This window comes from Tyto alba, unplaced genomic scaffold, assembly GCF_018691265.1.
Source record: "Tyto alba isolate M040663 unplaced genomic scaffold, T.alba_DEE_v4.0 Super-Scaffold_7, whole genome shotgun sequence".
In the NCBI taxonomy this organism is placed as follows: Eukaryota; Metazoa; Chordata; class Aves; order Strigiformes; family Tytonidae; genus Tyto; species Tyto alba.
This window is the reverse complement of record NW_024881328.1, coordinates 22485564-22508852: the sequence shown is the minus strand read 5'-3', so window position 1 is coordinate 22508852 and position 23289 is coordinate 22485564. Positions and strand designations below refer to the sequence as shown.

The 23289-nt window shown below is 37.9% G+C and overlaps 1 protein-coding gene across 7 annotated transcripts in view; it reads left to right on the top strand.

Moving 5' to 3' along the window:
• LRP2 (LDL receptor related protein 2) overlaps positions 1-23289 on the top strand; it is a 172931-nt gene that overhangs the window by 108237 nt on the left and 41405 nt on the right. For all 7 annotated transcript variants that reach the window (XM_032989751.2, XM_042784253.1, XM_032989752.2 and 4 more), the window contains 16 exons: positions 188-316; positions 2118-2284; positions 5786-5929; positions 6867-6976; positions 8094-8271; positions 8623-8836; positions 9318-9557; positions 9691-9879; positions 10995-11915; positions 12461-12626; positions 13482-13640; positions 18311-18600; positions 19948-20151; positions 20413-20442; positions 20552-20794; positions 21887-22012. In XM_032989751.2, coding sequence (XP_032845642.1) covers positions 188-316; positions 2118-2284; positions 5786-5929; positions 6867-6976; positions 8094-8271; positions 8623-8836; positions 9318-9557; positions 9691-9879; positions 10995-11915; positions 12461-12626; positions 13482-13640; positions 18311-18600; positions 19948-20151; positions 20413-20442; positions 20552-20794; positions 21887-22012 — 3510 coding nt within the window. The remainder of the gene's footprint in view (positions 1-187; positions 317-2117; positions 2285-5785; positions 5930-6866; positions 6977-8093; positions 8272-8622; positions 8837-9317; positions 9558-9690; positions 9880-10994; positions 11916-12460; positions 12627-13481; positions 13641-18310; positions 18601-19947; positions 20152-20412; positions 20443-20551; positions 20795-21886; positions 22013-23289) is intronic.

The following is a 23289-nucleotide window of genomic DNA, read 5'->3' as shown; positions in this document are numbered from 1 at the left end:
GAAAATGGTACTGGTTTTATGCGAAAGATTATATCCTATTATGAGTGTGTTGTATTGCTTTTAATTTTAAGGAAATAGCAAAACTGATTTAGTACTGGGTTGATATTGTCAGTAGCAATGAGATTGAATATTCTTTCCAGTTGCTTATACTGTTACAGTTGCTAATACTTTTATTTTTTCTTTTCAGGTATCAATTCCTGTACATTGTCCCCCTGTAGCCATCTCTGCTTGCTTTCTTCATCTGGACCACTTTTTTTTTCTTGTGCTTGTCCTTCAGGATGGATGCTTTCTCCTGATAACAGGAACTGCATGAGAGGTAGGGCAGTAATAATGAGATAAAAAAAAGACCTACCACTGTCAGATGCATCCCTCTGTCAGGCAAAAAACATACCTCAGATCTGTGGGCTGCAGCTCATGAAAAAAAAATTTAGGGCCATCCCAGGCAGACTTCATTTAGGACGTATGAAATGTACTTGGTGTAAGGGTTTGGAGCCAGATTCAGGAAATAACTCAGAGATTCAGGTGCTTCATTTGGAGAAAATCGATAAACTAAATTTTCTTCTAAGGACTTTAAAGAAAGTCACATTTTAAAATTTCTCAACACATTGAATGTTTTGCTGTTGGAATACATATGAAAGGAGCTTAGTATCAATTAGAAATGAAAACATACTCTGGCAGAATGTTGTCCTCATAAATATTCAGCCTGGAAACCTGTTTTTAAGAGTTGCAGTTGTAAGAAAGTCAGGATACAGGACTAGAAGGGACTTTCTTGGTCACTCAGGTTTGTTTGCTTCTTGTTCTTGACTAACATATCTTATGTCCCTTTCATCAGTCAAGCTCCAGTTTAAGGTTAATTTGGTTCTTGCCCCTAAAACACACTGAACCTCAGAATTTTGGTATTTGAAAACCTTCTGATTTTCTATTCAAATATAGTCTTTCCTCATTTTATGACCATTTCTTTTGCCATTTTTGTTCTTCAGGATACTTAGTGCCAGTAGTTCTTTATCCCTGGTATATGTTCTGTTGTATATATTTGAAGTGCAAAAACTTTGCCAAAATGTGATTTTTGTGCTGAGACAAGTGATATCTAAACTTATGTCAAATTTGAGAAATAATTCCAGCTGCCAGAGAGAAGTATGGAGAATAATTTTTGAGACATGCAATGATGCTGTGGTTTTTCATGTTAAAAATTTCACTGCAAAATGTATATAAGTGTACTAAGTAGCCGGTGAAGAAAGTCAAAACAAAAAACAAAGCAAAAAAAGTCTTTGATCTATTATAAAAGAGAAAATAGGTTACTCTACCCTCTGTGCAGTAGCAGCAGCCCAGTTCCCTATCAAGTGGTAGCTTGTGCGTGTGGAGAGAAGAGGGTAGAATTTATTCTCCAAAGGCAAAAGCACAAGGAAGAGGGGAATTGGTATTCAGGAGATTCTCTTCGCCTGCTCCTTAGTAGATGAGAAATGAAGTTACTGACTCACACTCTGCAGCTCTCTAATGCATTTTCTCAGATCACCTGACTGGATGCCCTTTATTAATAAGATTTAAACATAAGGGTACAAGTTTACCTAAAAGTAAATATACAACAAGGGAGTATGTCTACTCCCTTAGAGATAAAACAAGAAAGCACAGTACTGCAGTTATGTTTAGTAATGAAGATGAGCAGTTGCTGCTGTGACATTGTACCTTGCTTGTGAGTTGTGACCATTAGGCATTAGAACCCATCTCAGGCATATGCTGGAGAGCCCTCAGAGCTTTGTCCTGCTGGTTGCCACTCGCAGAGATTTGAAAAAGCTGCTCAGAGCAGCTTCGTGAATGTACTTCTTCCCTTGGCCAGCGACGAGTGATATGGCCTTATTTACTTCTTCCTTCTCAGAATTTGCTTGCACATGCATTGTGGTTGCACAGTGCTGAAACTTTAAATGTTACAACAATTACAATAAATGATAACCTCAGTCCTAGTGTGGAAACTAACTTGCAGGTAAGCGGTTGCAAGACATCGCTAGTAACATTCAACCATTATCTGCATCAGGGAACTTTTGGGTGGGAGAGAGGAAGCATATCACAGTGCCATTTTTGTCACCAGAAACAACTCTGAATTACATTATATATTTTCACAGTTGAACACCCTTTCCTCATTGCTGTAAGAGATAATATAATTTATGGAATTTCTCTGAACCCTGAGGAGAAAACAAATGATGCTATGGTTCCAATAGCAGGAGTTCAGAATGGTGTTGATGTTGACTTTGATGACTCCGAACAGCTGATTTATTGGGTTGAAAATCCGGTAAGTTAATATTTGTGTTCCAAATCTGCACTAAAATAAGACTTTTTATTTTAAAATAATGTTTTTGACTGAAAATGTTAACATTGCAGGTTAGAATTTTGATAAATATAATTGAAAGGAATTAAAGGGGTTTTGGGGATTTTTATAGATTGTTTTTTGTTGTTTTTTTGTTTGTTTGTTTGGTTGTTTTTTTTAATTTTTTTTTTGCCCCCTAGGATAAAATAAAGAAACTTCATCTCTTGTAAATTAGTTTTTATCTTTGTCAGCTGAAATATTTGATCAATGCTGTTTCTGGCCCAGCCACAGAGAAGAACAGGAAATATCAGAAAGCATTGACAGAACCATACTCGGTTCTCCTTTGCTGTAGTCCACTCTTTCTCCTCTGTCTTGAGTTAGGACTTAATTCTGCAAACACAGTCAGTACACTTCTTCATGGGATCTGTACATTGCACACAGTGTCACTAAACATTAGAATGAAAATACATGCATGTGGTCTAAGCACTTAATGAAGTAATGTAGTAGAGAGGCATCTTTTTCTTTAAATAGAAGACAATGTTTGCAAATTCAGTTTCCAGGTAGCCCATATGAGGCTTATAGATCTAAAAAACAGTATGAACTAATTTTTAATAGTTGATTATAATTCTTTGACTAAACATTTGTAAAGCCTGTCATGATCTAAGAAACTATATGTGTTACCTAAAGCTAACTTGCCACAAAAAATTCCAAATTTTTGCAGGATGGACACTTAAACAAAAATAATCTGTGGCAGTCTGGGAGATGGATGTGGTAGGAAATTTCTGATTCAGCAATATGTGTTCACTCTTGGAAACTTCAAAGCAGTTATTTTTTTTTTTAAGAAAAGCAGTATTTAGGTCCTGGAGAAGTATGATGGTCGATAATGGTATTTCTGTAGTTATGCTTTACAGAAACAATTCATACTAACTTGGTACCTTTTATCCACACAAGATTTATGTTTTTTTTTCCCCTACCCATTTGTCTTACATTTTGCAGGTTTGAAGTAAAAGTAAGTTTAAAAATTACTAATTTTAAAGCCTTTTCTGTGTCACTCATAAAGGAATTATAATTTATTTAATTGTTTATTCATTTAAAGTTAGAACGTTTAGTTCCCATTAAGTATTTTAAAAAACCTATTTAAGCAAACCTTTGCCCAAGGAACTAGATAAATCCTCAGAAGTCTTATTTGGTCCTCCATGGAGTCTGAACAAATGTTCTTGACAGATCTCAGCCAGCAGATAGAGCTGACATTTACAAGAGGTTGAACAGTTCTGTAGGAGGTCATGGGCTGATATATGCATTAACAGAGCTGGCAACTGAAATGCCAGGTGCCTTTTCAGGCTGAGTGTGGGTAGGTGCTATATTTTAGCTAGGTCTTCAGCTCCAGCCTGACAAATGTGTGACTATGGGCTGTGCCCCTGTCTGTACCCCTGACCTTCAGGCCTCAGACTGCTGTTGCTCCCAGAGCTGAGACACCTGTGTCAGTCATGGCTCACTCTGAAAAAAGATATTTTTCTAGTTTATAATCTCAGAAGCATATTTGCCTACTTTCTTAATTGTAGTGCTTGTCCATTACCATAAGGCCTCTTCCTTAACACACCCTGTTTTGCTTCCATCCACTGCATGTTTGGGTTTTTCTGGGGTTTGTCTACCCTTGCTTAGTTCATAGCTGTAATTTTGCTGGCAGCAGTTGAAGCTGTAGGTAGAGTTCAAGTGAACACCCATCAACTTCTTCACCCTGTCTGAAGCAAACTCAGGAAATGGAGATAAATATTAGAGTCCTCCGTGTTATACTTGAAAAGCACTTCTGAAGTATTTCTATCTTCAGCTGTCATGTTCCATGGGTTATTAATTGTAAATGTCAATAATAGTCAGCAGAATTCCTAACTGTCTTTAAAGTGCCTATCATACTAGACACTGCTGTAAATATTCAATGTCCATCAGGCTCTCAAAGTACAGTTTATATAGTACCTAAAGTTATGCTACTTTGCTACTTTTTTCTGTAGGCCTAGAGATTCAAGGGTAGTTTAATTTGCAAATAGCACTACATTGTTAGGGTTCAGCAAGCAGCACTCTGCGTGTGTCTAAAAAGTTCTACCTACTAAAACCAGCAGTGAATTTGGCCTGGAGTTCTTGTTCATATTTTTGCTGTCTGATATTTTGATTCCTTTCTGAAGCACCATTTTCGATTCTGTACCGAGATATTTAGACAGTATACTGATATCAGGGTAACAAAGCAATTAAGAATATGCATGGACCAAATGATCACTGAGTGCTTTTCCTAAAACTGATTCTACCTTGTTTCTGCTCTGAGATGGCAACTGCAACCTGTTCTCCATTTTTTACTGTCTGGGCCTGCTCTATCTCTGCCTCTACCTCCTCCCTTCCTGAACTGGGCTAGTGTTAGCTGCGCAGCTTGTGTCTTCAAGTGATGCAAAGTTTAGACTCTAATGGTGTGCTGTATGTTCTGTCCCTTTGAGTTGGTAGTGCCCCTCTGTCTTGCCAGCAAAGTGCCAGAGCAAAACAGACCTACTGCATGTGTTGCCTCAGTGAAGAACTGGTGTGGTGGGTCCCAGTGCTACCTTGTCTGGGAGCCAGCACCACAGAGTGAGATCTTCCCAGGACAGGAGAAGCATGTCTGCATCAGTGGAAGAAGAAGTAGTGAAGAAAGACAAATGGATTTCAACACTCACTCGCAGTTCCCCTAACCCTACCGACCTCCTCTCCCAAAAAGCTTAACAGTGTGCGATAGCTGCTGGTATTTCAATTCTGCATTAGTACTAGATGTGAAAGATTCACATGATAATATACAGGATTTCTGCAGAACTCCTGTAAAACAAACATAACCTGAAGAAAGCTCAGAAAGGCAGCTATCGTAACCACCTCAGACCTTATCTGGCTTGTGTCTCTGTTTAGTGCTTGTTTGTATCATGCTTTAGCATCACACACTGTAACTAATAACATAGAATCTGCAAATGGTAAGTTATCATTTCAGTGGTTATCGTTATGAAGAAACCTGCAAGGATACTCTTAGTCTTGATTCTTGGTATTACAGTTTATTAAAAATGCGATTCTTAAATATTTATGCATGGCGAGAACACCATTTTCCCTTACTAGATTTCAGGTATATTCAAGATGGTTAATTTGAGGTATTCTGATAAAAATCTATGATAATAAAATATAAATTTACCCAAGTGTGACTGTACATAGATTAAATATGTACAGTTCAACCCTATAAAATAGTAATTTTATTACTGTTGATCAGGTTTTGATTGGTGAATGGTAATGCCTCCTCACACTGGATAATTATGATTTACAAAAATATTTTTACCATGTTTATGCATTGGCCATATACAAATACATTTCTCTCTACTGGATCTTCATCTTGTTAAGAAAAGATTCTAATATAAAGTAAGTGTTCAAGTTCTTGGTTGGAGTCTTTTCTGCTCTTGGTATATTTTCAATTCTGTTACCTTTTTTTCCAAGGGTGAAATTCACAGAGTGAGGTCAGATGGAACCAACAGGACAGTTTTTGCTCCAGCAGCTGTTATTGGTGCTCCTATTGGTCTGGCATTGGACTGGATATCTGCAAACCTGTACTACAGTAACCCAGGGACACAGTCAATTGAGGTAATTATTTGAGAGGAACAATTAGAAAGTAAGAGCCTAGATTTTTTCACTGGTATGTATACAGATTGAATTTTGTAATTTTTTTTTTGTGAAAAACTGAAAATAGATTTATTTAAAAATGCAAACAGTCTGTAACAAAATACTTTGCAAACTTTAAGATATAAACCTAAATTTGAGCATAGTCAAAAAGATTGAAAGCAGTGTATTCTAGGAACTTTACTTGTGCATAGATTTCCTCACCACCACCCCTTTGAGTCATTAGGCTTCTGGTGTTCAGCACAACTTCTCTGATACTAGAGTTACTATCATTATTACTACTATCCTCATTTCACATCAATGATCCTGATGCAGTGCATCTGGTGATAAAGGCATATTGCCATCAAATGCAGTAAGATCCATTCCCAAATGCTTTGATATCATATTATGTAGCTTTCTGGAGACTAGTAGTCTGTGATGGTACGTGAAGGATAAAACTGCCATTTAATATAGGAAAATAGAGGATAAGCAATATATAATACAGTAATGACTGTGAATAAGCCCAGTCATTAATGTCCTTGTCTCAAAATATAAATACATACTATTAAATTAAAAGGCAGTAATTTAAATAAAATTGAATACTTTCTAATTCAGCGTTTCATCAACCTGTTCAGCCTGTAATGCTTTCATGATATTATGGGAGCTGAAAGATAAACTATTTTTATACCTGGGATGCTTACTTGTTAACATTGGCAGGTTCTAAGCTGCAAGCAGCTCATTCAAGGGGTGCATGTTAGAGAAGGGAGATGGTTAGCGTACAGAAAAATGTGCTTTTTCTTCATAGTATTTAAAAGAGTCATCTGTAATTTCGACTCCCTGTAGTTTAGGTTTCCTTCCTTTAATTTGAAAATCTGTCATAAATTTTATATTACATGCTCTTATGAGTTCAATGTTTGTATAGGTCCTGAAGCTGCATGGTGACGTAATGTACAGGAAAACACTGATTACCAATGATGGCACCTCACTGGGAGCTGGCACACCGATTGGTTTGACAGTTGATCCAGCAAGAGGGTAAATTTCCCAAATTGCTGTTGTCTTTGCACATGAGTATATTCTCCACATTTTTCTTAGTTTTTAGGGTCTTCAGCTTCCATCCTGAGTTTGGCATTGTTTTGTTTTTTTCATATTTGTGCAGAATTTATTTACTCTTTTTAAGCCCTAGAAGATAACTGAATGACTTCATAAATTGTTGCAAAATTGTTCATTCTTCTAAATTTACCATATACTTATATGGTAACATTTTTTAATTAAAAAGGATCTCAGAATATTATGATTGTGAAAAAAATCTCTGAAAAACAGGAACTCAGAGTAGAGAGAACTCTAAAGTCTTTCTTTATAATATCTTGTGATGTCTGTCTTGAGGCCTATCTATAGTAGAAAGACACTCTACATGGCAGGAATGTCACATGTTAAATAGCATAGCACTAAATATGATTTTACAGCTTTCTCCCCAAAAGAGCTGTAATTTGCTTTTTGTCCAACAGAGTACTCAAAACATTTTTTTTTTTTTTTTTTTTTTTTCAAATCATAGTGTTCCATAGGACCATATGAATAATGAGACAGTTCTACTGGTGACTTGTCAGGCTTTCAGATGAATTGATGCCTGACTTTTTGTCCCTAGTTGGGAGTCTGGCCTACCATGTGCCCTAGGGGTTCTTCAGCAACTGAGGTCAGAGTAGTGCACATATTCCACAGAGGCAGATAATGGAATTCTGTTTCATACAGATTTTTTGAACTTGTAGTTTTAATTCCACATTGGAACCAAACTCATTGCTGAAACTTTGCAGCCATCTGTGAAAAAGAATTATTATTCTCCTGCTTTCTTGTTACAGTCCTTATACTCTACTGAGTTTACCTGCTGACAGTATTGTGGGATGGTACAGGGGAAGTTATGGATTTCTAAAAATGATTTAGCAGACATTGTTCTCTTTTTCAAGAGAACAAGCATTTTTCTCTTCTTTTCAAACAAAATCTTTTTCATTGTTGCCTGGTTCAAAGTGATCTCTGTTAAGCATGTAATAAATACTTGGCTGATGAAGGAGATGGATTTAAGCATATGCTCAGGAGACTCTTGTCCATTGATCTCTGTTACCAGCTTTGCTAACAGATGTGATAATGTGTGTTACAGGAAGTTGTACTGGACAGACCAGGGAACTGACACTGGAGTCCCAGCAAAGATTGCCAGTGCAAACATGGATGGATCAGGCATACAAACCCTCTTCACTGGCAATCTTGACCATGTAGAGTTCATTGCCATTGACATTAAGGAACAAAAATTGTATTGGGCTGTCACAAGCACAGGAGTGGTAGGAAATATTTTTTTAATAATTGCTTTTTTACCTGTTCACTTATCTTTATGTCTGCGGTTCACATGAATAATTCAGCTACTTGAGTTTACTCATGTAACTGGGAGTTGTTGGACCAAGTAAAATCTGAATAAATGTTGTTACTAATTTATCATTAAGATATATGATGAATTTGAATGAAAAACCAAAAATCATTATAGACATCCTGCCGATGCTTTCCTTCCTGCCTTGTACATAAAGATCTCATGCATGAAGAGGTTTTGGTAGCATATGTTGTATTTCAATTTTGTATTGTAACATTGAACTTTTATTGTAAGAAATGTAATAGTAAGTTTTAAACTGATTTCTTAGATTGAGAAAGGCAATGTGGATGGTACAAACCGTGTGACTCTGGTGGTTCATCTTTCTCATCCATGGGGAATTGCTGTGTATGATACCTTTCTGTACTATACTGATCGAGATTATGAAGTTATTGAACGAGTTGACAAGTCCACTGGAGCAAACAAAGTAGTACTGAGAGATAATGTCCCAAGACTGAAGTGCCTACGTGTATATTACAGAGACAGTGAGTATTTGCTGAAGAGGTGTTTCAGTATATCCAACTTGTGAAAACTTGAACTTCCCTCAGAGACAAAATGTATGCTCTTTCAAAGGAAATGGTTTGATCAGACTTTCAGGAAAAGTGTCAGAAGCATTTTACCTGGTTTTGCTAAAGAGATATTCCATCTTCCAGTTAAAGCATCTATTGGCACATGTAGTTTTACTAAAATATTATCAATGTAATATTGGCTAAATAATTTTTGTTACTTTGGCTTCAAATTGATATATCCATTTTATCTGATTTTTGGCCCCATTGATCTTGGATAACAAGAAACCAGCAAATTAATTGCTAACCCTTATGTGCTAAAATGTACAGTTATTAAGATCTTTATTTTTGTCAGCTGCTTGTTAATACTATGCAAGTATATGACTTTAGTTATATATCTGTGGGAGTTTGTGATGATATAGTTCAGATTTTGATGTCTTTCCATGTGTGTCTTTCACAGATTCTGCTGGTTCCTCAAATGGCTGCAGTAATAATATTGGAGTTTGCCAGCAGCTTTGCCTGCCTGTACCTGGTGGTTTATTCACCTGTGCCTGTGCTACTGGCTTTCAGCTAAACCCTGATAATAGAACCTGTTCCCCATACAGTTCATTTGTAGTTGTTTCTATGCTTTCTGCAATTAAGGGATTTAGTTTAGAGACATCCGATCACTCAGAAGCCATGGTACCACTAGCAGGAAGAGGTATGTGAATATTACAGTAGGAAAAAATCGTATAATACCTAATATTTTGTCATTTCTTGCTGGCATAGCATGCGTTTTAAATAAAGTAGTTTATATGAAAGATAATTCATTATTACTTTTCTAAATATTTCAGGACGAAATGCACTTCACGTGGATGTTCACATGCCTTCTGGTTTCATTTACTGGTGTGACTTCAGTAGCACAATTTCTTCTCAGAATGCAATACGTAAAATTAAACCTGATGGTTCTTATTTTAGAAATGTTGTTACAAATGGAATAGGACGAAATGGGATCCGTGGCATTGCAATTGACTGGGTAGCAGGTAAGCACCGCTGAATTTAGGAGAATGTTATTCTTTACAGATTGTAAAATTTTTATATTAACATAAGCAGATCCTAATGGAACTATTTTGAATGGAAGTCCTATGATTCTAACTTGTGTGTCTATGGACTGATTTTAAAACAAGAGGAAGTAGTGAATGGCTCCTATGTTTATGTATGTGTAAAAATGTAAGTTTATCAGAGCAGATGTATAGAACCTTTTGTCTCATGATGCCTTCAAATTTGTCTTGGGTCTCTCTTCTTGTCTGTGCCTTCATAAATAGCAGTTATCCAGCGTACTACTGTACTACCACAGTGAAAAACATGTAACAGAAGAGTGCACAAAAGTTGTCTGACAACATAGTTAATAAGAAAGAAGGACCCTTCATATCTACCCTCAGATTGTTTTGTACAAGTCCTATAAATTATAATAAAAAGTAAAAAAAGCAGAAGAAATACTTTGTCTTTCTTAAATTTTTTGATCTTTAATTTCCCCACTTGCACGTCCTGTTCCTATTTAAACATATTATAGATTATTTCAAATATGAATTCTTCAGAAAGTGTTCATCGACTCTTAAGAAGCTAACCATTGCCATTAATACCTTTATACATACTTTATATATGTTTTGCAAAAGTTCTTTGGTTGATTGATTGGCGTGTTGGAATAAGTTTTAGAATAGTTATCTGCTGTATATGCTTAATTTAGTTACTGCGTACAGTGCTATGCTGTAACACGTATTTCATAGTTGTTTGTTGTGAAAGGTAGAGCAATAAGAGTATGAAGGGCAAGCCAAAGGCTTAGATTAAAAAAAAAAAAAAAAAACAAAACACCTAAATAACAATTGTAGTTAATGCACTTTTGATCCTATACCATGGATTTTCCCTATGGTGATCAATGAGGATTTAGAAATTAATTGGCTATTGTCAGTTTGGGTGTCTTTTTTCCAGTTCCTCAAAGTGTAGGCAAGTACCTTATGCTTCCAACTATTAAGATGTTTATGGATATTCATTTTATGGTTGAGTATTTTATCAGCTCCTGTTTCTGAGGTGTTGATGCTATATATTAACTTTCCATTTTGTTTTTTCTGCTTTGTTCTTTTTTCTTCTTTAAATACAGGAAATCTTTATTTTACAAATGCCTTCCTGACAGAGACTTTTATAGAAGTTTTGCGTTTAAACACAACTTATCGTCGTGTTCTGCTGAAAACTACCATAGATATGCCAAGGCACATAGTAGCCGACCCAAAAAACAGATACCTGTTCTGGGCAGATTATGGGCAAAATCCAAAAATCGAGCGTGCATTTCTTGACTGCACCAACAGAACAGTTCTTGTGTCTGAGGGCATTGTCACACCTCGTGGGTTGGCCATAGATCACAGCAATGGCTACATTTACTGGGTGGATGATTCCTTAGATATGATTGCAAGAATTCAGCCTGATGGTGGTGATGTTGAAATTGTGCGTTATGGCAGTCGCTATCCAACTCCATATGGTATCACTGTCTTTGGAAATTCTATGATCTGGGTGGATCGGAACCTGAAAAAAATCTTCCAAGCCAGCAAGGAGCCAGGCAATACTGATCAGCCAACAGTAATCCGAGACAACATTAATTGGCTAAGGGATGTTACCATTTACAACAGTAATTTCCAGTCACGTTCGCCCCTTGATGTCAACAACAATCCTTGTTTGGACAGCAACGGAGGCTGTTCGCATCTGTGTTTTGCCCTGCCTGACATGCAGACACCCAAATGTGGTTGTGCCTTTGGAACCGTAGGCAGTGATGGCAAGAGATGTTCCATTTCAACTGATGATTACCTGATTTTTGCTCTTGAGAGTGCCCTCAGAAGTATCCACCTAGATCCCGAAAATCACAGTCCTCCCTTTCGCACAGTCAATGTGTTAAGAACTGCAGTGGCCCTGGATTTTGACAGCATAAACAACCGAATATATTTTACACAGAGTTATCCTTCAGGGACAGGAAGAATCAGTTACGTTAGTATTTACTCAGGAATTGGCTCTCCAACAGTAGTTGCATCTGGTAAGTGCACTGAAATGTGATACAAAGTAATTGGATATTGAAAAAAATGGACTGCAGCGCTTATCACTAATTTAACAGGTATTGTTACACTAATGATCAAGGTAGACTAGTTAAGATATCTGATGAAATGGTCCTTTTGACTTTTAGCAGTTTTTTCCTGTTCTGAGATTCTTATTTCATCTCAATCACAGTGAAATTGAAATATATATCTGGTTAAATATTACTATATATAAAAATTATATTTAATAAATTAAAATTATAGATAGTAAATTATTATTATGGAGTGAGGGATGATTCCTGCTACTTGGAGAATATCAACCAGAACTTAGGTCCATGTGAGGAAAAGATCTTTGTAACCCTGCATACACAGAACTGCTTGAGTCCTAAGTATTAGTTGTTCAGATTTTTAAATGAACAAATCTGCATTGAAACCAGTGGCATTTCAAAGAGATCTTTGGTGTTGCTACATTATAATAGGCAAAGAGTACTGCAGTGTCACAGGTCACCATACTGAACTTGTGTGTATTTGCTTGCATGTGCCTAAGACCTGGGGACTCCAGATGGCATAGCCTTTGACTGGATCAACAACAGAGTTTACTACAGTGACTACCTCAATCAGACTATCAGCTCAATGGCTGTGGATGGATCTAACCGCACAGTGATTGCCCGGGTTCCACGTCCAAGAGCAGTTGTATTAGATCCTTGCAGAGGGTATGTGTTGCACTTTGTATATTTTATTTTGACTGCAGATGAAATGGAAATTTAGACTTTGATGAAGACTGACAGATACTTCCTGTTCTGAGCACTAAGTGCCGGCTGTGCAGAACTGTCCTAGATTTAACTTTTTAGGTTGAAGTTTTCTAAGCTGATCTCAGCCTCAGAGATTTGAATTTTCTTCAGAGATTTTTAGAACATTTGTGAATGTGTAGTGCATGAGGCTCCACTTAGTTAGGGTGGGAGCCAAGTACTGGGGGCTAAATGAGAGCGATGTTCAAAGCAGGTGTTTGTTGAGCAACTAACCATCCTCCATTTGCTGCGTAAGGCAGAAAAACAAAGGGTAATTGTTGGAAACAAGATTTCTTCAAGAGTATCATATCATGATAACCAGATGGCGCTGCCAAGAGATTTCTCTATTTAGAGTCTCATATGATCTTTCCCTTTTTCTGTTGTATTTCCTGAGTACCTCAGAAGGATTCTTGTTTCAGTATCAAAACATCCCCTGGGATGCTGGGGGCATCCAGTGTATATTATACTGTATTTCTAATTTCATTACTAATTATGCTGTATTTCAAATGAAGAAAGATATGAAAGAGATTATTTGACTTTATTGGATTCTCTTAGGAGCTGGAAAACCTTTTCTGAAGTTCACTCCAGGGGACCCCAGTGATCCCTGCCAGAATATTCCCTTGTCAATGTGGGCCAAAAATAGAGGAAGAAGTTCTTTTCCACTATGCTTCAGTGAGGGACATTAGGGTGGAAATACGCTGGAGCAAGTAAGAGCTCTGTGAGGTTGTTTTTTTTTTTTTTTTTTCTGAAAATATAACCTTGTGATCACGTTCTTCACAGGTATATGTATTGGACTGACTGGAGTTCAAATGCAAAGATAGAAAGAGCTACACTTGGAGGAAACTTCAGAACACCTATTGTGAGCACCAATTTAGTATGGCCAAATGGGCTTACCCTGGATTATGAAGAACAGCAGCTCTACTGGGCTGATGCAAATCTGTATGTATTGGTAACACTCTTGTTGGTTTACATTTGGTTAATTTTTAAATACAGCTATTTTCCTAATTTTTAAATCTATTTTTCAGCATTTAATTTGAATCTGGTACCTTTTATTACAGAATATTAAGAGTTACTTAATAGCAGTGCAATGCCAAGTCTTGATATTGATGTGGAATTGCTGCGCAATAAGAAGTTTTGTTGTGCCACAGTGTAGATTTAGTCTGCTGCTTTATGGCATTTGTACTCACTGTCAGTTTGTTCATCTTACATGCAATTCAGGACTTTTAGAAGCATCTTATCTAACAAATACAATCCCAGTGCACATTTTACATCATTCATTGCTCATGGTTAATGCCTGTCACCTGTGAAATTTGGTGTGATGTTCTTGCTGTTGTCTATCAGACAGAACTCTATTCTTCCATTTATGCCACCAGAATTTCTGCTGTCAGCAGGAACATTTTAAAAAATAATTTAGTTTGTATCCATTCAAATTCATTCATGGTCTCAGAGAAATCACTGCTGCAATCAGACCTTTCCCCTCTGTGTCCTAGTTTGGGCTGAAATAGAGTTAATATTCCTTTTCAGGGACTACATGAGTGCTGTGGTTTGGATTTAGCTTTGGGTTTGGTATGGGAAAAATGCTGATAGCACACTGATGTTTTCAGCTGCTACCGAGACTTCAAGGACTCTCCGACTCCCCATGTCCTGCCCGTGCGCCAGGGCACAGGAAGCAGGGAGGGAGCATGGACAGAGCACCAGACCCTAACTGGCCAGTGAAATATTCCATATCATGGAACATCATGCTCACTATATAAAGGAGGTGTGGTTGGGAAGGAGCTCTCTCTCACTTCCAGGATTGTGATTGCGGGATCTTGTTATTTTGGGATTGCTAGCCGGGAATGGGCTGGGTATTGGTCAGCAGGTGGTGAGCAATTGCATTGTGCATTGCCTGTTTATATTTTTTTTCCTATTATTGTCATTGTTCTCGTTTTCTTACCATTATTAAACTGTTCCTATCTCAGCCTGCGAGTCTCCCTTTACCCCTCTAATTCCCTCCCCCATTCCCAGGTGGGGAGGGGGAAGGGAGGGTGACCAGCTGCAGGGGTTGGTTGCCAACTAGGCCCAAACCACGACAGCCTTTTTGGTGCCCAAGGTGGGGCTGAGGTTTGCGATTTGATACAGATATTAATTGGGAGAGGTAACGAGCAAAATACAGACTGAACTCTGTTAGTGGAATGATCTTTACAATGTCTGTAGTTGTAGTTGTGGGGAAGTTTTTTTTTTTCCTGGTGTGGTGAAGGGACTATGGGTGGATTTTCTGTATTGTGTCTCAGTATTTTGTCAATGTAGTTTTTTATTTGGGTGTGGGGAAGTTTTTTTTCCTGTGTTTCAGTTCGGTTTTGTCTTCTCTTTGTTCTGATGTCGATGTGTATACTATCTTCTGTACTGAATGTTGGATCTCTTAATTCTTAAATACGTGATTCACAGAGGTGAGGGATGGAATGTCCTGGGTTTGAGTGAGTGGTGGGGTTTTTTTGGTGGCAGGGGAGGGGGCTATAGGGGCAGCCCCCTGTGAGAATCTTCTCGAAGCTCCCCCACCTCCAAGTCAGCTCCACCTCTGCACCAAAACTGAGCCAATCAGCTGCGCCTCTGCAATAAGGTATTTAAGAAGGGACGTGGTGACGGGCAGTGGGACTTGTGAGGAGGAGTTTCAGCAGCTGCGTGAACACCAAGGTCAGTGGAGGAACGGAGGAAGAAAGGAGCGGGGAGGTGTGCCGGAGCAGAGACCCCCCTGTATCCCATGGTGAGATGGCAGGGCGGCCCCCCCTGCCACCCATGAAGATCTGCAGTGGAGCAGACATTGCTTTATGGCCTGTGCTTTTCGCCTGGATGATCAAGGTGCTGTGCCCGAAGAAGGCCGGGGTCTTGTGGGAAAAGGTAGCCCCACTGCTGTAATTCAGCGCTGGGAGGATTGCAGCATGCGGGGGAGTCCCACGCTGGAGCAGCTCGGGAAGGGCTGCAGCCGTGGGAGGGAATCCAGTTGGAGAAAGTTAGTGACCCACGACGGAGCAGTGTGGGGAACACTGCGGCCCGTGGGAGGAACTCATGTTGGACAAAGTTTGTGGCAGTACTTCTCACTGTCCTACTCTGTAAAGTGTTGTTAGTGTCTGTAATAAATGTATGTTCTTTTTTTTCCTTCCCCTAATGAGTCTGCCTTTTGCTCGTGACCATAAAGGGTGATTTTTCCTCATCCCAGTCCTATCTTGAACCCCAAGCCTGGCTCTCTGTCCCTTCTTATTGCTGGAAGAGAAGGGAGAGAGAGTGGCTGCGTGGTGGTTGGCTGCTGACCAGGCTCAAACCATGACACTGGTTCCTTCAGCATAGCAGTTCTTTTGCAGGCTTCTTTGCTGTGACAGAAAAGTGGCGTCTGTAATGTAATAACTCTCATGGTCTGTGCTGCTATTGGGTCTTCTGGGAGAAAGGCATTCTTACTTGGAGTCATCTATGTGCAGGAGGGCAGGGCACCTGTAATGAGACCCTCTATTTTAAGGGGAATGCAGGATGTCAAATGAGACATCCTAATCTCTCTTTCAAACTCTAGTTAATGCAAGTAGGGGAGCATATGCTTAAATAGTATGGAGTTGTCTTTATTCTTTCATGGGGAGGGCCTTTACCCCTTCAGAGGGACAGATACCAGCATGGGGTAAGATATGAAGACCAGAACCTCAAAAATGACGGTGCTCCTTGGCTCTGAATGCACCAAGAGAAGAGAAGGGTGAGCTGTATGTTCTCCTCCATTTTTACTCTTGTCTATTCTCCTCTTGTTTATGCTAATTTCCTAAAGGTGCTATGTCTCTTTCTCTAAAATAGTGTTTCTATTATTTTTTCTAGCCCCTCCTATTGCCTTGTAAGTATTGTGATACTATTGGGCACATACGCAAGTCTTGAGGTACATCTCAAGTAGATAGAACGTATGTGCTGGTTGTACACTGTTCTTTTCCTGTATCTTCACAGTCGCTGCATGCCACATAGTAAGAATTCCTCACCAGAACATGCTGACACTTGGGAACTATGTACAGGGCTTCTCCTAAAAAGTTCCCTGTGGCATGAAAGAGGGGAAGTCACCTGAGCTTGTATGGTAGGAGAGTTGCATTTGAGCTTCTTTTCTTTTGTAGAAGTGCAATTTCATTAGCTCCTTTTCAGAAGCTTGTGCATGAAAGATGTTGCAGCGTCTTAGGGAACTGTTCTATTCCATTGACTTTGCATAAATACCTCGACTTCTTAGGCATTATGCCTTTATATGTAAGCACACACGCTGTCCTACCTCTATCTGCTCTTTAGAGATGAGTATTAAGTGCAGTGCAGTTGAATGATGCTATACTTGATGGAGCCGAGACAACCTGAAGTGTATTTTTTCTGTCAGGAAGTGGCTGGCAGTTTTGCCACGTGAACATGAGCAGTGTGACTGAACAGCAGGATTCTGGGAGCTGGAGGCAAGGAATAGCCTTTATCCATGCTCATTCTTGTTCTACAAGCCAGTACCTCATCTCATTTTCAGCATTTGCTTATATCTTGATGTTTTTCTGTCAAGCTCTTTCTCTTCCTTTATATAACCCCATCTATTACTTGTTGAATCTTCTCTTGATATCCTCATTGCAAATAACTTTTGAACAATCTCCGTTTTCTCCTCTTTTATGCTTTATTCTTGTATGGTCTGCCTATCTCAGGAATTTGTATGGTAAAAGAAACCTCTAACACTTATCACTGTTTCATAAACAGTGTTTAGAAATAATGTCCTTGCATGAACATTGAGTCTCTTGGCATCAGCATGTCTTCTGCTTCCCCACTGACCTTTGTTACAGTGGTCATTAAGGGTGGGAATGGCAGAAGGAGAGAGCAGTGGCAAGGTGGTTGTGGGTCAGTAGTGCTGTCAGTGCAAATAAAGAATTGTTCACATACAGCAGACCGTGTCTATCACAGTACTTGGAGTTGAACCCTGATTTTCTGGGGCTTCTTGAAGTCTTGCGTGTTGGAATCTTGTCTATCATTGCAAACATTGTTCCTAAGGAAGAATCAAAACTGGAAGAACAGCTAGGAAGGAATATTTTTCATATGCTATATATTTGTGTCTATTAGATGTTATATATGTGGTAGTTATATATTAGAACTGGTTTTCCCTCCTGTATTCTTATGTGAGAAATAGCAGAAAAAGCATGTTTATAGTCTCATAAATTTGCTTGTATTTCCTGATTGTGCAAATTTGGATATGCAGAAGATAAAACTGAAATGAAAACATGTCCCATTTCATGGGACTGTTGTTTTTCTCCTGGTATAAAAAGTCATTAACATCATAGCTATTCCAGAAATGTATTCTTTCATGAAGTTGTGCATTAATTTTAGCTCTCAGTAGCATAATTGTTTAGACATTTCAATCTTCAGCCTGATTACTTCCAGTACATTATCGTGTCAGTATTGCAGAGCTGCCACTCTGCATCACTATTGAAGCCATAGATTGGAAAATTTGAGATTTTAAACTCACAACAGCACCCTAGTTGGTGCACATTACTGAAATGGTGGATCCTAATTGCTGGACTAATTAGGGCATGGTTTTTTACATGAGTTAAAAGACTTCATTCTTTTAAGATGTAATAATTTAATTGTTATTTTAGGCAGAAGATTGAGCGATGCACTCTCACTGGTACAAATCGTGAGGTAATTGTTAGCACTGCTCTGCATCCATTTGCAATGACATTGTTTGATCAGCACATATATTGGACAGACTGGAACACACGAAGCATTTACCGAGCTAATAAGTATGATGGTTCAGATCAGATTGTAATGATCATGAATCTTCCACAAAGACCGATGGATATTCATGTCTGGGCAAAAAGTAAGCAACAGCAGTGTACCAACCCTTGCAACCAGTTCAATGGTGGCTGCAGTCACATCTGTGCACCAGGTAAGCTGTCATGCTTAATGACTGTAAGCTATTAGTGTTGCCTGTATTACAGTTCATGGTATAACATTTTAGTCAGGTGGGGACAGCCAAAATATTTCGTAGTGTTCCTAAATGTTTAGTATTTATTTTATTTATGAATGTAATCAAAATGATTGCTATTCAAGGTCGCGGTATTTTGCTGACACACCTGAAGGTTGTATCTGAGAATCTTCACAAACAAAAATTATGGGTTTCTCTAATTTAAATCAAAACATTGTTTTCTGGGGTTTTAACTTTTTTTTCCTCTGGGATGAGACATGAAGTGAGCTCTGCAGCATATGGCTACCTTACGAATACATTCTGATATGCTGTATACTAAACAGATGTTTCCTACCACATATTTAAAAAACCTTTATGGTCAATATTTCTTTATCACATGGTATTATGAAGTCTTCCCCTAATGATTAATTTCCAAAATAAACGTTTCTACTGCCTCATTTTAAATGTTGGACAATTACTAAGAAGATGGCACAAACTGATTTCTGTCTGCACTGTGGGGCAGGTGTCCTTTTGAGTCATGCACTCCAGAAACATACTCTGTATCCTCAGCTCCATATTGGGGTGAGCCCTGAGTGGCATATGTCACTCTTGTGCCTTGTATCATGTCCCATCTTGTACCTCTCCTTGTTCAACGTGTAAGGAGAGAGTCAAAGTGCTCCAATGGGTCACCGGTCTAGATGGCCAGGAAACCAGAATGGCAGTATACCCCAAAGAGCATACCAGTTAAGAGCATACCAGTTAAAGAGCTGTTTCATGTGTTGCAAATTTTTGGAAGTTATGATCCTTGACTGAAAAACTCATTCAGTGCCTGCTTTCATTTGTAGCATCTTAAGTGCCCTTAAAAATCTGTCCTGACTGAGAACAACTCAAACTTCTCATTGATTTTGAGAAGAGCAGTTAGTCTAGTGCAAGGAGTTTTGAAAAGTGTGTTTTGATTTCAAGGGATAAAGCCTCAGTTGGTGCAGCTCCGATATTTGAAAGCATCAGATGCCATCTTGCTGCCACCCAAAAACTATTTGGACAACAAGCAAATATTAAGTTCTGATCTCAGTTTCTCTAGGGAACTGTGGAATAACTCTTGTGGGTTTTAATGGGTTTGCATATGCTTAAGTGTGGCTAAGTCACCACACTTCTATCTAAGCAGATAGATCTTACAGCAGTTGTGAGAATCGCATTGCATTTTCCAGTGTTACAGCTGTGAAAGGTTTCATAGAACCCTATTTAAAGCATGGATATTAAATTTGTTTCATTTTTTGTCTCCTTTTTAATTTTTTTTTTTTTTTTTTAAACTGTCAAACATAAATTTAGGTCCAGCCGGTGCAGAATGTCAGTGCCCCGCTGAGGGTCGCTGGTATTTAGCCAATAATAACAAGCACTGTATTGTGGATAATGGTACCAGGTGCGATACTGGTTTCTTCACGTGCCTTAATGGGCGATGTATCTCCGAGCGATGGAAATGTGACAATGACAATGATTGTGGTGATGGCAGTGATGAGTTGGAAAGTGTGTGTGGTAAGCATTTAAAATAACTGCATGAGAAAGTGCTGTACACTTTTTCTTGCCTGTACTGTATTCTCTATCACTTTTATGGGTTTATGATCATGGATCTTATGGCTGTACTATGGAAACGATCCCTTGCTTGCTCACAGACTTGAGGTCTGAATAGCTACTGATTTGCTCTAGAATCCAAAAGCACTATAATATTGAATTTTTATCAGGTATAGCCAGATTATGCTTTGTTTAATTCAAATATGTATTTTACTTTCCATGCAGTCCGTTTTGCAGCTGTGTTTGCCCTGGCAGGTAAAAATACTGTGATTTTACTTGTTAATTCGTCAGAGAACTTAGATTATGTTTTATCTATGTATATTCTTATTTATTGATGTATTTACTTATTTAAAATTTCCTGCAGCTTTCCATACTTGTCAGCCAACGGCTTTTACCTGTGGTAATGGGCGATGTGTACCCTATCATTACCGATGTGATCACTACAATGACTGTGGAGATAACAGTGATGAGGTTGGCTGCTTGTTCCGAACTTGTGACTCCCACACAGAATTTACTTGCAATAATGGAAGGTGTATCTCTCTTCAGTACGTCTGCAATGGAGTAAACAACTGTTACGATAATGGCACATCAGATGAGAGAAATTGCCGTAAGTTTATCCTAATTACCTACTGCCTAGCTGAGTCTGACTCTTTAGACCAAAGAACAGGCAAATGTGTTTGTGTGTGAAGAATTATGACAAAATCAGCTAAGAGGATAAAAGATTTATTTCTTTACACTACAGATTCTGCTTTGCGTTATTTGAAGCAAATAGAATTATTAAAAGATATTCCGGAGTACCCCAAGATATTACATAATATCTATTGTGTTAAATAGTCTGCCTTGATGCAACAAATCCTTATGCAGTACTTAATGTTAGGTTTTGTGAGTAATCCCATGGGTTTAAAAAAGATTATTCCAGATTAATTGGATGCAGGATTTATTTTTTTTTCAGGATTAGCCTGGAGCTTGATAGTCAGTTTTTACTTTGTGTCATGCTATATTAATTATACTACATTTAATCATCAGGAGTGTATATTGTGATTCTTATATAGACACAGTTTATATTTATTCTGTTTAAAACTATATGCCTTAGCTCTCAAAAAGTTACTACTTATGTTAGTTTTCCTTAAAATGTAAACTGTGATTAGTTCAATATTGACTACTATTGCAATTAATCAAACTAATCCTGTCTTTGCACTAAGATTACATTCTTCAGTGGAAAATTTATAGCTGGAGATAGAGAAATTGATGAAAATGTACTGAGAGATTTATTTTTACATTTCTTTATGCACTCTGATTTTTTTTTTTCCTGAAGCATATTATTTGTGACAATTTTCTTATTCTCAGTGAAATCTGAATATTTAAAATTTCTGATCTATTAGTCATTTGTAGTTGGTTTGATGATTCGTACAGTACCAGCTGGTTGCAAATGCAGGCATTACAGTAAATTTATGTTCCCTCTCCCCCAGGTATTGGCCTGTGTTTCTTTGGTCATGTTTTTGCCAGGCTTTTTGTTAATAAAAGCAGTTGTCTAATTGTTTCCATATAGCACAAGCAGTATGAGTGCATGTTAGTGAGTGACAGAGTGACATAGGACTCAACAATATTGTGTATCTTTGAATAAATACAGCATAACAGTATTAAAAAACCCTCTAAATAACTTCTGCCTTTTTTTTTTTTTTTGATTCCCTCCTTAAAGCGGATCGCACTTGCCAGTCTGGTTTTACAAAATGTCAAAGCACAAATATTTGCATTCCTCGAACATATTTGTGTGATGGTGATAATGATTGTGGAGATATGAGTGATGAGAGCCCTACTCACTGTGGTAAGTTAATAGGGCCTTGGTTACTTTTTGTTGTACTTCAGTAATTTATTCCAATGCTCCTCGCCTTTGACATAACTCTGACTGTTCTCAGAACAACTGCTCTTGTAATACTGAAGAGTTATAATGTATGTGCATTGTATTATTAGCTCTCAATTATCTAAATCATGCTTTTATCTAATAAAAAAGATCGTAATTTTTTTTCAGCATTTCTATACAGCATTTGGGGGGTCATTTCTTTTGCGTATTCTGCTCTGTATCCTTTATGGTTTTACAAAGTAATTGGCACTGAAGTATTATAGCAAGTTGGCTTTTTCTGGAATTTTAACATCAGGATATTTTTCCTTCTAATTAAATGAAATTATATACAGTCTCAAATGTAATTTCCTTTAGCTCTTCCATGTAATTATATATGCCTTGGCATATGATCTGTTGTTCATTGTAGCTTCCAGTTAGTGTATAAAAGTGTCTAGTTTTCAATCAGCCTTAACTACAAAACAGATTATCTTTGCTAGTATAGATAATTATATTAGGTAGCAGTTGGGTAATACTTTTCCCATATAAAATGTTTTGGATCAGTTTATAAAACATACTGGATGTTTTCAGATAATGATTTATTTCTAGAATTGCTTGAGTGGATTATTTTTGCTTTCACTGGTTTTCCTAAAGGTACCTGCCTTGAATTAACTATGCCACAATTTTTCTAAAATATTAATTCAATTTTTCTAGCCACGGTTTGGCGACTTTTATCTATGGATACCTACGTGTCAGAAATATGTCACTATATGTACAGGCATTAGTGAGTTTTGTGCTGCTCTTGAAAGGTGTGCTTTGTCCCTTCTACTATTTATGTCCCAGCAGCACTGCTGAATTACTTAAATTAAGAAGTGGTGAAGGGCAAGAAAGAGGGAGAGAATGGGAGATGAAAGAAGCGCCAAGACATTAATGAGCAATATGTTAATTGCCTCTGATTTCCATCATTAAAGGCACATAGAAGAGCAAGTTAAAAGGCCAGACTGGGTCCTTTTTTTGGTATCTTGAAACTATCAGAAAGTAAGGAAAGTATCAGTAACTACTGAAGAAATTATCAAACGCACTTTGCATGTCAGGATCAAGGTGCTCAGCCAAAGTTCAGAAGGAATATTTGCAGCATGCTTAGCTGGAACTGTTCAGTATCACAGTTTGTTCTTCACTGCCATTAAGAAAAGATTCCTACCTGCAGGTGAAGAAAAATCAGTGGGAGAACAACAGAAGAGTTATCTACAATGAGATATTACTTC